Consider the following 13242-nt stretch of genomic DNA (forward strand, 5'->3'; position numbering starts at 1 on the left):
GGAGGCCCCCCCCCCCCCCTCCACTGCCAGCTCTCCCAGGCTCCGCTGTTTCCTGTATGGGCCCAGAACCGGCATAGCAGGTCGTGATCACAGGAAGATCAGCACACTTTTATTGGCTGATCTCCTATCACTGAACCCAGAAGCAATGTGCATTACATCAGTTCTGGTTTCAGCCTGTCATTTCTTCAGCTGCTGTAGCCGGAGAAGGAGCTGGTGAAGCAGATCTCTGCTTCATCAGCTTCTTTGGGGTCCCTAAGTGACATTAGGAGTTTAATAGACCGCTGATGTCTCCAGAAAGAGGACCTGTCACATCGCTTTTGCCATCACATAGGGCAGTGGTGGCGAACCTTGGCACTCCAGCTGTGCCAAAACTACAAATCCCAAGATGCATCTGCCTCTGGGAGTTATGTCTGTGGCTGTCAGAGCCTTGCAATGCCTCATGGGACTTGTAGTTCCAAAACAGCTGGAGTGCCAAGGTTCGCCATCACTGACATAGGGGGCTTGTTAACTTGTTAAAAAAGAGAAATAAGTTAACAAATATTAGTCACATTAAAAAAACAAAACAAAAACACAAAAACATCTTTTTAACGCCCCTGTGCACACGCACATACAAACACGTCAGGTGTGCCCATGTGCAAAAGATGATTGTGCCACACTTTACATAATACTATGAACGCTGGAGTGAGAGCAATAGCTCTAGAGCCAATCACTGTTAGCACTAAATTTATGAGCGGTAAAAGCTCTTAAAGCGTCACCTATGGGACATTTTAAGGCTTGATATGTTTGGTATCTATTTACCCAATGTGACCAAAGAAATGTAGCACAATATATTCTGGCTTAAATGTATGAAGAATGATTATTTAATTTGCAATGTTTTATATTTTTTCATTTTTGGTATTTTATTTCTATTTAAAAACTGAACTGGTTAAAAACCTAACTGGTGCAGTCAGCATGCCATGCAATGACTACACTACTGCACACTGTAAATATTCTAATGTGAAACAATGGAATGCTGTTCCACCAAATATACCCTCATTGTTTAAATACTCATCTGCAGAGATTCATATTAAGCAGTGCAAATCTTGTTACTGATGTTACCATGTAACCTGCTGGTGTCAGTGTGACACTGCTGGGTATGAAGCCTGCTGGATGCCCTGTAGCAAGCAATACTATCACTACAATGGTTCAAAGTCTAAACAAATTCTGACGTTTCCAGGACTGTAACTTGAGTTGAGATTACTCACCCACATATATAGATATGAGCATTATCCTCGTGAATCAGCTTCCACAAATGTTCCTTGTTTTTCTTAAGAAGGTGCTGGACATAGACCTGTTTAACAACAAGAATTAAAGATTCATGCCACAAAGCAAATTCCAAATACACTGGACCTTGAAGTAGAAAATAGTTTCAATTGCAATAAGTCACCAGCACGGTTGACAAAACAGAAATAAGGACTCTCTTCAACATTACAGAGATATTTCACATAACTGGTCATAAAACAATCTATTCTTGGTATATGGAAATAGGAATATATGTACAAATATCCTAACTAGTCACATAAAACAGGAAATGAGCTATATACTCTGTGGGGGGAATTTATCAAAGCACTTGCCACAGTTTTAGCCTCTTAGATCATTTTTGTATGTGCAAATCTGTCTTTCAACATGTGCCCCTGTTTTGACCTGAGCTTGCACTACTTTTCCAACTGCATGTGTTTTGCACGCGTTTTCATCTGCACTTGTTAAACCTTATTTAATCAACATTACAGTAGCTTGATAAATCTGTTGCAAATATTTTCTGTGCAAGTTCAAACACTTGCAATTGCTTTGATAAATTCCCTCTGTGTGTCTATCTCTCTCTCTCACAGCAGTCTATTTTTTTGTTTCAGCACATGGAATTTTCTGCATATGTTAAAATTAAAAAAAACCCATAACAGACCATATAACTTCAGCTTTTAAAACATATACATTTATCAGCCATAACATTATGACCACTGACAGGTGACGTTAATACCATTGATTATCTCATGACAATTAGAGGTGCACCGAAATATAAAAAATTATCATGCCGAAACTGAAAAGTTTTTTTAATTTTTTAAAATATTTTAATTTTTATAAAAAAAAATACTTTTAGGGGCTTCGGGGAAATATTAGGGGTCTAAAACAGACCCCTGATATTTCCCTTTTAAAATAGATGGACACAAAGTCATCCATCTCTTTTTCTGTGTCCCCTGTTATCAATCAACAGGAATCCTCTATACTGAGTGTTCCTGTTCATTGATAACATGAGGACATTGTTTGTTTACTATAACCACAATCATGAATGAACAGGAGGTGATGTAGATAGCTTCCCATTCAATCATAATTGAGGATATAATAAACGTACAATGTCCTCAATTATCTACAAACACTCAGCGATCACTGAGTGATTGTACCGCTCCTCATCCTGACAGCTGTCACAGGAGGCTGGGCGAGTGGTGCAGGAGAGCTAATCCTCCTGTGACAGCGCTGGCTGTCTCCGCCCACACACTGCTCTGCCGGACTGCGACAGGCGGCAGAGCGGTGTGGGAGGAGAGACACCGGCCGCTCACAGCACTCTCCTCCCGCAGCACTCGGCCGCCTGTGACACTTCCTCTCCTTCCCGCTGGGATACAGAGCAGCGCCCAGCGGGGAGGAAAGAAAGCATGGATGCGCCGATGTATCAGCAGAAAAATTGCACTTTCGGCATTTAGCCAAAAGTGCCAATTTCGGCCGATATATCGGTGCATGCCTAATTACAATGGCGCCTAGAAGTGAATATGATATATTGGGCAGCAAGTGGACATTTTGTCTCTGAAGTTGGTGTTGGAAGCAGAAAAAATAGGCAAGGGTAAGGATTTGAGCGACTTTGACAAGGGACAAATTGTAATGGCTAGACAACTGGCTAGAGTCAGAGCAACTCCAAAACTACAGCTCTTGTGGGATGTTCCTGGTCTGCAGTAGTCAGGACCTACCAAAGGTGGCTCAATGAAGCAAAACAGGTGAACCAGCAACAGGTTCATGGGCAGCCAAGGCTCATTGATGCACATGGGGAGCAAACGCTGGCTCGTTTAGTCTGATCCAATAGAAGAGCTACTGTAGCTCAAATTGCTGGGGGGGGAGGGGGGGGGGGAAGACGGTAATGCTGGGTCCAAAATAAAAGGTATCTGAACACATCTGCATCACACGGACACCATGTCCATGCTGGCCCGTGTCCACCATCAAAAGCGCCTACAGTGAGCACAGAGCATCAGAACTGGACCACAGACCAATGGAAGAAGGTGGCCTGGTCTGATGAATCATGTTTTCTTTTACATCATGTGGATAACCAAGTGCGTGTGCGTCGCATGCCTGGAGAAGACAAGACAGCAGGATGCACTATGGGAGGAACACAAGCAGGAGGAGTGTGATGCTTTGGGCAATGTTCTACTGGGAAACCTTGGGTTCTGCCATTCATGTAGATGTTACCTTCAATACATACCACCTACAGCACCTTAACATTGTTGCAGACCATGTACACCCCTTCATAGAAACGATATTCCCTGATGGCACTGGCCTCTTTCAGCAGGATAATGCACCCTGTCACACTGTAAAAATGGTTTGAGAAACTCAACGGGTTTGAGGTGTTGCCTTGGCCTCCGAAATATCTAGATCTCAATCCAAATTGAGCATCTGTGGGATGTGTTGGAAGAACAAGTTTGATCCATGGAGGCCCCACCTTGCAACTTACAGGACTTAAAAGGATTTGCTAAGGACAACTTGGTGCCAGACATCATAGCATATCTCCAGAGGTCTAGTAGAGTCCATGCCTCAACAGGTCAGGGCTGTTTTGTCGGCAAAAAGGGAGACCTGCTAAATATTAGGTGGGTGGTCATAATGTTATGGCTGAACCTACCAAAACCAACTTATCACATTCTATTACCGCCCAAAATTAATTTAAACAAGCAGGGTTTCAATGAACGTACAGAGTTTTCCATGAATGCACTTTAAATATATGGCCTATCAGAGAGGTTTTCTAAATGATTTCTGTTTTTCATACCTTTTCTTTCTGATCTCGAGAGAAAGCAACATTCAACTGAGTAAGAACACCATCTTTGTGAAATCTGCCAAGTTCTTCTTTGTACAGATAGTCTTCATGTTCATGTCTGCAGCCATAGTATAGAACAGTCTCTCCAACCTCCTTTCCTGAAATAGGAAACTACGTCAGTAAACTCTATAGGTGGTGGAACAGTTTGGCTGCATTCCTACTCAGTGCTTTACCCACAGCATTACAGCTACATTTTATCTACACTATGGTATTGCAAGCAAGACATAAAACAAATAGTGAGTGTAGGACTCTCACAAGGCACCTGTTAGATATGACCATGTGCTGCATTCTAGCTGCAGAGCAATTAAGTCCTTCAGCTAGTTTATTATGTTTTTTCATGAGAGACTAAGCACACTTCCGTTTTGTCTCATGGCAGTCGCTGTAGCTAAAAAGCAATTTTTTTCCTGTAGATCCCACTGTACCCTAACACAGAGCAGTGACCCTTCCACGGTTTCCTTGTATGTACAGAGCAATTATTTTCTTAACGATATCTTGGAATTGTTTCTTTACATTGAGGACCAATTTACACCATTAACAGTGCATTTCAGAGTGGCCAGCCTCTGGAACACGCTGTATTGCATTCCGGCCAGCTTCCTTCGTTCAGGGGTGGGAGGGGGCGTGGCGATGCATTGAAGTCAATGGCACCACAGACACGCACCAGAACACGTGGCACATCAGTGCCTGCATTCCGGTCCATACTGCAAGAACTATTTTTGCAGCATTTTTTTCTGGTGAACTTACCTTTTAAAAGACCTTTAAAATACAGCAACATACCTTTTGATCTGCCAAAATGCATTAAAGTAGTATTAAGGTCTGGGCGTTTTTTACCTTAATGCATTCTCTGCATTAGGGTAAAAACAGCCCAGCACATTTTTTTCTACCCCAGTCTCCCCCACACTTACCTGTCAGCTGTGCTCGTTCCCGCCCCGGTCCGAAGCGATCCTCCATTCCCCGAACTTCCGGGTTGCAGGGGGAGGATACTGATGGCAGAGGAGCCATAGGCATCAAAGAGGGAAGGGGCGTGGCCTGCCACAGGGCTGTGTGTGTCTATGGACGCACACAGCCACTGCGGAAACTAGCGGGCACGAGCGCGCACGGGTGCCTCCACTAGAACGATGGTGGCACCCGTGCAGGGGGTGGGGGGGAAAAGCACTGCGGGGAGCCACTAGAAAACGAGGAATTAGAAACTTTTAAAGAAAAAGAGCAACATCCTCCAGCAAAAAGGAGCTTAAAAAAGGAGAAATTTAAAAAAAAAAAAAAAAAGACTTTAATATCACTTTAAAAAGGAGAATTATGAGGTGAGTTTTTCACAGTGAATCTTCACTCACCTCATAGTTCTAACCGACCTGTGACAATGAAACTGTCACAGGTCGGCTCAGTAGATCGGAAAGTGAGCGAACACATACTGGCGCTCACTCACTTCTCGATCCTGTCACTGCAGAGAGCCGTGACAGGGGATAGGCTGATAGCTGTCACTCACGCAGCTGGGCGGATCCAGACACAATTGTCGGAATCCGTTTCAGCTGTGGCGTCTCAGTATACCGCAAGCTGTAGCTCGCGGTATACTGAGCTTTGGGTGACGGGAGGACGCTAGTTTGTGTCCTCCTGTTACCCTTAGGAGAACTATGGGGAAAAGCCCTAACCCCATAGTTCTCCTTTAAGCTGGCACTTAAGCCTTTTCCAAAATCTCAGTTGGTGAATTGTGGACTGAGTGGTGTCAGCCCTGTCCTGTTTCCTTTTGCTAAAGTACTCAAGATCCTATCCTACTATTAGTAACAGAGGGTTAACACAAAAGTTAGAACAGGACAGCTCAATCTCTGACATGATCAATTATTTACATGATCATAATTTTTTTAGACTGGTGTCAGTGGTGTCAGCTCTGCACATTTTATCTTTTGCTTATGTACAAAACCCTATCCTAACTATTAATAACAGTGGATTAACATAGGAAATTAGCACAGAACAATGCTGAATCTCTAACATGATCAATAGGTTTCTTGTACTATGGAATGGGTATAGCAAAACTCTTTCAATTGTATATTTAAGAGACCAAAATGGACCTTATTTGAGCAGTTCATTGTTGTTTACACACAACTTAAAATGACTGAATAAAGAATACAGTACACACTTTTATACCTTTTGGTATTCATCTTTATTGCAGCTGTATTTCTCAGTCAACTCACCTTGCTGTTTTAACCATTCTCTTTCCTGGATGAATCCTACAAATGGAGCAATGCCAGTGCCAGGCCCGACCATGATGACCGGTGTACTGGGTTTAAAAGGCAGTCTGAATTGTGACTTGCGGACATACATGGGCACTGTTGATTTACGGCCGTTGTCACTCGGTTGCTTATTCTTGAGCCAGTTGGTGGCGACTCCTTTGTTTGTTCTGCCAGTCTTGGTTTCGTACTCCACAAGTACTGAACAGATATGTATGGCATTGGGGTGAACCTGAGACATGGAACAAAATTATTCAAAAAAGGGAATTTACTCTCCTGGATTAGTCAAATTTTCTAGTTCAGACTTCATAGGCATATTGCAAGTGCAAAACACGTTTATGGAAAAGGAAAAACACTGCAAGAAACATTCAAAATGCTTGATTTTCGTTCTGTGCTTGTAGCCGCATTTTTTAAATGTTGGTGACAGGACTCCTTAAAACCAACAAGAGAGAGGAAACAGGATTGCTTGCTACTGGTAAAAGTGCCACTGTCCTTTGCTTCCCAAGTTAGATGTACATATGGTTTTGTTAGAACTTACCTTTGAAGAAGAGGCAATTGAATAGTAACGAGCCTGTAGACGGGGCAACAACTCACAAAGGTGGTCAAGTGGAGGTCGTAGTGAAGGCATATCTTCCAGAATAGCCAAAATATTCCTCCTGGCTTCTACAACCCAGCTGAGATACAAAGCCTAAGCAAATACAAAAACACACATTTAATAGCAAAGTGATTTTTGGACTATTCATCAATGTCAACACTGTGCACTGGCTCATATACTTTATAAAAACAAAACATTTGCTTCTGTCCTTTTTCTTAAACCTCATATGCGCAAACACAAAACGAGGTCTATCAATTTGTGTGAATAATGGCAAAAGCAAATGGTCCCAATATATTTTCTTCCAGGTCAAATGTATTGTGATATAATATTGCACTATGGCCACTAGTTGGAGCTGCGAAGTATAGGACATAAATACGTATTTATTATGCTCTCCTCAGCTCCATTTAGTGGGCAGAACACAGTATTACATCAATACATTTGACCACAAAAGAAAGTATATTAAGACGATTCATTTTTGCCATTCACACAAAACGAATGTTCACAGATATTCGCAGGGCAAATGGTTTATAAATAGAAATAGTAGTTTTGGAAAAGGTGCAAGATCACATTTACAGGACAGCATTAAGACAGTAATCAAATTCTGTTTAATACTATGATCAGCATCAAGGGTAACCCAAGTCAACCTGTGAAAATACCAGTGACTGCATCCAAAATTATTATCAGGTTGCATATCACATTTGGCATCAGTATCGAGCAAACAGAGGACACGGGAAGGAGAACGATCTTCAAGGGTCTGAAGTTAAAGTGAGACACTAATTGTTCTTGTGTACCCAAAATAAGTAGTTACTTGTCACGGTCTGGGAACAAAAGTCACTGGGAACGTGACACTTGGAATGCTAGACACAGGTAGCATAGGAATTGAGTGACTGCATGTTTAGTGTGGGTATGATAGAGGCAGTGTCTAAAGAGCGTCTGGTATTCACCAGAGCAAAACAAATGGCAAATGGCAAACGCACTCATCAATTCGTCACCAGCTTTACAGCAAGGTGCACAACCCAGCACACTCACCACATATCTCAGATATGTTTATTGAAGAATGTCACGACATGTCATTAGAAGCTGAAGCTACCGTTCGGGACCTCGCAGGGACCCTTCCATCAGAGCGACATAGGGTCACTCTGATAGTAGGTCAAGTTTACATGCAATTTAATTATTTTATTACATTGTTTTCAAAAAGGAGCATAGCTATGCTTAAGCACAAGCAATATCGGTGTGCATCTTACCTTGCCTTCAGCTGCAGAAGAAGCCATCTTCCGTAGGTTCTCTTGCTCTTTTGGATCTGCAGCATATTGTGCAAGTTCATATAGAACATTGGTGCGGGGAGGGTTGGTAATATCCAGATAGTAAGTAAGAGCTGTGCGGTATGTGGTAGGACAAGGGAAAGGGTGCTTTTTGTTGGATTCCTCTGTAAAAGACAAGTATAGCCATCGATTCACAAGAGGCACGGATATATCTGATCTGCTATGTGAGATGCATCCAATTACCAACTTGCTGGTAATTCCTCTATTAGGAATCTCTGACCACATTCCTAACTTAAGTGAATTCCAAAAAACAACCTGGCTGGTAACATGCCTCCTGTTTTCAAAAACTTCTGGAGAAGGTGTTACTACTAATAAACAAAAACACCACACATGTAAAAAGAAGATTTTTTTCCCCCCAGAAAGACAGAAGCTACAGAACATTCCACTTTATTACAGAAATACTGACAGTTTGCCCATTCAGAACATAGCAACAGTGTCTCCCTCTCCCCCATCCTCTGATGCTCCCTTTTCCAGTGATCGCCCCACTTTATCTTCCTCTATTTCCAGGCACAAAATACCCCATGCTTCAAGCTATAGAGGCGCATGTGACAGTGCTCATGTCTGGCAACCAACAAATAATTTACAATTATAATCAGTTATTAAAATATTGAAGAGCTTGGAATGTCAAAGGGACGACCATTGTAATGCACCATTTACCATACTATTCTCTGGAAAAGCTTTAAAAGCAACTGTACCCTTATTAGGCCAGAACAGTTCACAGTCCACAACACTGTATAGAACAGAGAGTTCAACTCAGCCATGCTTTACTGCTTACACAGCGAGTAGTATGAGGACAGGGACAAAGTTCACCTGAAATGCACAAATGCTTGGATGAACTCACCATCTAGATTGTTCAAAGATATCACAATGTCAAGGTCTGCACTCAGAATCTCTCCCAGTTTATTGACTATAGAGGACTCATTTGCTGGATAAACTGCAACGTGATCACCTGACTCATATCTACAGGGGAAAAAAAAAAAAGGTCACTGAAAAGCTTAAAATATAAATTTACAGGCATGTAAGTGATTTCACTCTAATAATAAAGTTGCAGAAAATGTAGAGATGATAGAGAACAGAACACACCAGTGCCCATTAAGTTATACCCCATCCCCAGCCAAAACTGGCTGGGGATATATATATATATATATATATAGGGTCAGGCTTTAGCATGGTGTACAGGGATAAAGAGGACAGGTATGATGGTGGGATGGAGGGGACGGGTATGATGGTGGAATGAAGTTCCGGAGAGAGAGCTTCCAGGCTTCGGGGTGCTCACTGTATGAACATTCCCTCCATGTCGTTGATCTGCTTTCTGTGGCTATTGCGGAGCTCCAGTATCCATGTGATATCATCTAGGATAGGTAATAGGGCAAAGGCAAGCAAAAAGAGGGACCTGGCGATCCTGCATTTCTAGTGCTCTAGAGATTTACACCATCACCTGATCTCGTTCAACCGCTATTTCGAAAATCTCGGCAACCAGGGCAGGGGACACAATATTAGGCTGTGAAGACCACTAGAATCTCCTGTGCAGGACCAGCTTAAGCATGCCATCCAGTCCATATTTAACCAACTGTTGCAGCAGCCAGTAGAATCACCACTGGACTTTGAGTCCACAGGGCTCTTGGCCCCAGAAGTCCACCAAATGGCCCATCAAAGGATATGATCTGCTGCCTACAACATTTTCCACTGAAAGAGGAAATAAACCGCAAAGCCAAAAGAAAAAGAGCTGCATTTGATGGATCTACAACTTAACCAGTTCAAGATCTTTCTCCCATTAATTTACACTCCAACATAGGGGAGCATTGAAGCTCCTGCTTCATGCCTGAGAGAGAAGGGCATTTCCTATAAATGCCAGTTTCTTCTCACAAACGAGGTAGAAGACTGGATCTCCGTCCTCTGTGTAGTACTCTGGCTGACACCTGTCGCGCTCACATCCCCGGCACCTGTCATGTGACCGAATCGGCCCGGCTAGATGTAAGGAGCGCCGGATTGGAGGAGAGCCGGGGCTGGACCGCGGCATGTGCGAGGAGCCGTGAACAGGCAATTTAATTGATAGCCGACGATGGAAAACGTCAACGTTTTCCATCGTCGATTTTAATTGACTAAATCGAATAGTTGTTGCAGCTCTAGCTGTTACTAAAGGAGAGAGAGAGAGAGAGAGAGAGAGAGAGAGAGAGAGAGAGAGAGAGAGAGAGAGAGAGGCTGCCACCTTAGCTATAAACATACCCTTCCGCTACTGTAAATGGCCTCTGTTTATACCTGCCTTACCTTATGTTTTTGTGGGCTATAAAAATGACTTGCTTAGATTAAAAGCTGGGTAAGCATAAAAATTAGACAATCAAACAGAAGCACAGATGACAGAATACCTTATCTTTGATCCAGTTACATCCAGCTCAACGTGCATCAAGTGACGATCTCCACCCTGGTTTAACTTGCGGTTCACAGCCACATCAGCCAGGAATGGATTTTTAGCATCAAATGGTCTGCAGGAAAAGAACAGGATGACAAACTGTATATTTCTCCATGCATAGCAATAGCAGAATGATTTACCTTTAAGGCTAGAGTCACACTGTTGCATCACATTAACACACATTATGCCACGAGTTAACATCTGTTCTGCAAGGCCGTCCATTTATTTGAAAGTTCAGCCTAAAGCAGGGGTGTCAAACTCAATTTAATCGTGGGCCGCATTAACATTATGGTTGCCCTCAAAGGGCCTGTAAGACTATACAAATGTATCTAATCTTTATCATAATTGCCTCTGCATTCAATTATCACTGGTTTTAGTAATAACTTAATACCTAGATATGAAAGTAGAAGTCTAGGAAATGGCCTGGTGGGCCGGATTCGGCCCCTGGGCCTTGAGTTTGACACATGTGGCCTAAAGCACCAAAAAAAAGGTGCATGTGCTATTTTTAAATTACACAGCACAACATACAGAAGTGTGTGTGTGCATTGTGGTATGCTGCAACGCAAGTGTGTTGGGGGGCCATTAAGAATGAAGGGCATGGCAGCACAAAAACACACATTTTTGCAGCACAACAGTCCAAACTCAGCCTTAGCTCTACTGAGTTCAATGTTGCCAACAAAATATCAAGCTGCTGTCGTTAAAAAAAAAAAAAATTACTAATTTACCCTATGGTGACTTTTCTAAGCAAAACGTGCTTCACTTACGGTTTCTGTGTTTCATAGCTCTTAAGACGGCCCATTTCTCCTGTGTAGACTTTGTTCATGTTCTCATCAGTGTGCACCACCAGCTCATACTGACGAATGCTGCAAGATTAAACAATATGTCTAGTCACTGAATGTAATGCCATGACCAGAGAACATTCATTCCAAGAGGAGTCGATATTCATCGTGTGTGAAATCTATGCAAAGTGTCTGGTGTCAACTGTCTGACAATCAAAGCAGCTAACAAGGTGCGGGAGTTTGTGTTTAGCTTCAAGCCTTAACAAGGTCACCACAATAGACATATTAAATGAGGTCATTACTTGGGGGAACAGGAGATTCAGCTACAACATACCTGGACTCTTCACCTGTAGCCTCTACACCAAAGTGCTCACATACTGCTGGCCAAAACTGCTCACGCCAAGTGATGAAATCTTCTTCCAGACTAAGCAACAGAGGAAATAGTTAGGATTCCACAAATCCTCACCAGAACATATTAAACAAAAACTATATTCAGTTTCTTTTTCTTTTTTTTTTTACATACATTATCTGAACAATGTGCATTCATATCTTCCATCTGCTTGACATCTCTACTACTTACTTGCCATCGTCATCTCCATTGCCCAGCTCAAAGATTCTCCCAGCTCCCAACTCCTCCAGCCGTTTGTCCACATATTTGCCCATAGCATTAAAGTGCTCATAAGTCTTGTTACCCAAACCAAACACCTAAAGAAAATATATTAAAGTAGTATTACACTGTGAAACTTGTTTTTCAACAATTAATCCAGATCAAAACACATATACATCCCCCAGCAAAGTATTCCATTTCATTTTTAGCCAAGCACTTAGTCATCATGTTTCTAAAGAGCTGGCTCCAACTCTTGGCTTCCCTGAACTTCCTGTCCAGTACAAGATCACAAGGGACAGAGCAGTCTCCAGCAGCTGTACATCAACTAGCTTAGGGAAAGGAGGAGGGTAGAGGGGGAGCAGGGCAATGTTTGCCTTGCTGTGCCTGTGTGTTTGTGGAGACACACAACGCTTACTAGAACATATGAGGGTGGCTCCATAGGACCCTGCAAGGGAAAGGAGCCATCCTAAAACAGGATAACAGGGCCAGTGCTCAGGGGACCCGATTCTGCAGGAAACTAAAACTTTTGTACATCAAGGAGCAGCTTCCACTATAAGTGATTAAATCAGCATTTGAAGTAGCCTAAAATCATGATTAATTTAATTTCACTTTAAAAGACATTTAAATGCAAGTCATTTATGGTGTAGCTTACTAGCTTCCTGTAAATACACAAGTTATTGTGCTTAATTAAATATGTTCTACATGCATGATACAGAAGCATATTTGCAAGAAGGATGCACACAATGGACTTCGAAATGGGTGGCAGCCAGAGGCGTAACTAGAACCTTCAGGGCCCCAGTGCAAGAAACCATGAAGGCCCCCCCCCACCCCACGGTTAACAGGAAGGCTGTTGAGGTCCCCAGCAAGCGTGGGACCTCAGGCAGCCGCTTGTTTAAAATTTTAGTGCCGGTGTTCTGTCGAGAACGCTGACCCAGTATCTGTGTTTATGTACAGATGGGATTAACAAGGAAACCGGCATTTATTTACAAAGTATTTGTTTGTAATGGTTAATTGTGACCGTTAATGATATACCATCCATGGCAGGAAATGATGGACAGAATATTATTATCGGTCACAATTTACGATTTAAACAAAATACTTTGTGAATAAATCCCGGCTATCCTCGATAATATTGGTCTGTGTGTAAGCGCAGATGCTGAGGTCGGCAAATTCGACTAGGTCAGCATTCGTCAGAACACCAGTAT

The 13242-nt window shown here is 42.5% G+C and overlaps 1 protein-coding gene across 1 annotated transcript in view; it reads right to left on the reverse strand.

Moving 5' to 3' along the window:
- The window catches only part of LOC108791088 (NADPH--cytochrome P450 reductase), a 53702-nt gene that overhangs the window by 1882 nt on the left and 38578 nt on the right, over positions 1-13242 (reverse strand). Inside the window, exons 6-15 of the mRNA XM_018561471.1 lie at positions 12011-12135; positions 11765-11854; positions 11416-11514; positions 10608-10724; positions 9083-9201; positions 8164-8345; positions 6863-7012; positions 6289-6556; positions 4058-4203; positions 1245-1330 (exon numbers count right to left, since the gene is read on the reverse strand). Coding sequence (XP_018416973.1) covers positions 1245-1330; positions 4058-4203; positions 6289-6556; positions 6863-7012; positions 8164-8345; positions 9083-9201; positions 10608-10724; positions 11416-11514; positions 11765-11854; positions 12011-12135 — 1382 coding nt within the window. The remainder of the gene's footprint in view (positions 1-1244; positions 1331-4057; positions 4204-6288; positions 6557-6862; positions 7013-8163; positions 8346-9082; positions 9202-10607; positions 10725-11415; positions 11515-11764; positions 11855-12010; positions 12136-13242) is intronic.

The sequence above is a fragment of the Nanorana parkeri genome, unplaced genomic scaffold (genome assembly GCF_000935625.1).
Source record: "Nanorana parkeri isolate BGI_ZX_2015 unplaced genomic scaffold, ASM93562v1 scaffold525, whole genome shotgun sequence".
Classification (NCBI taxonomy): domain Eukaryota; kingdom Metazoa; phylum Chordata; class Amphibia; order Anura; family Dicroglossidae; genus Nanorana; species Nanorana parkeri.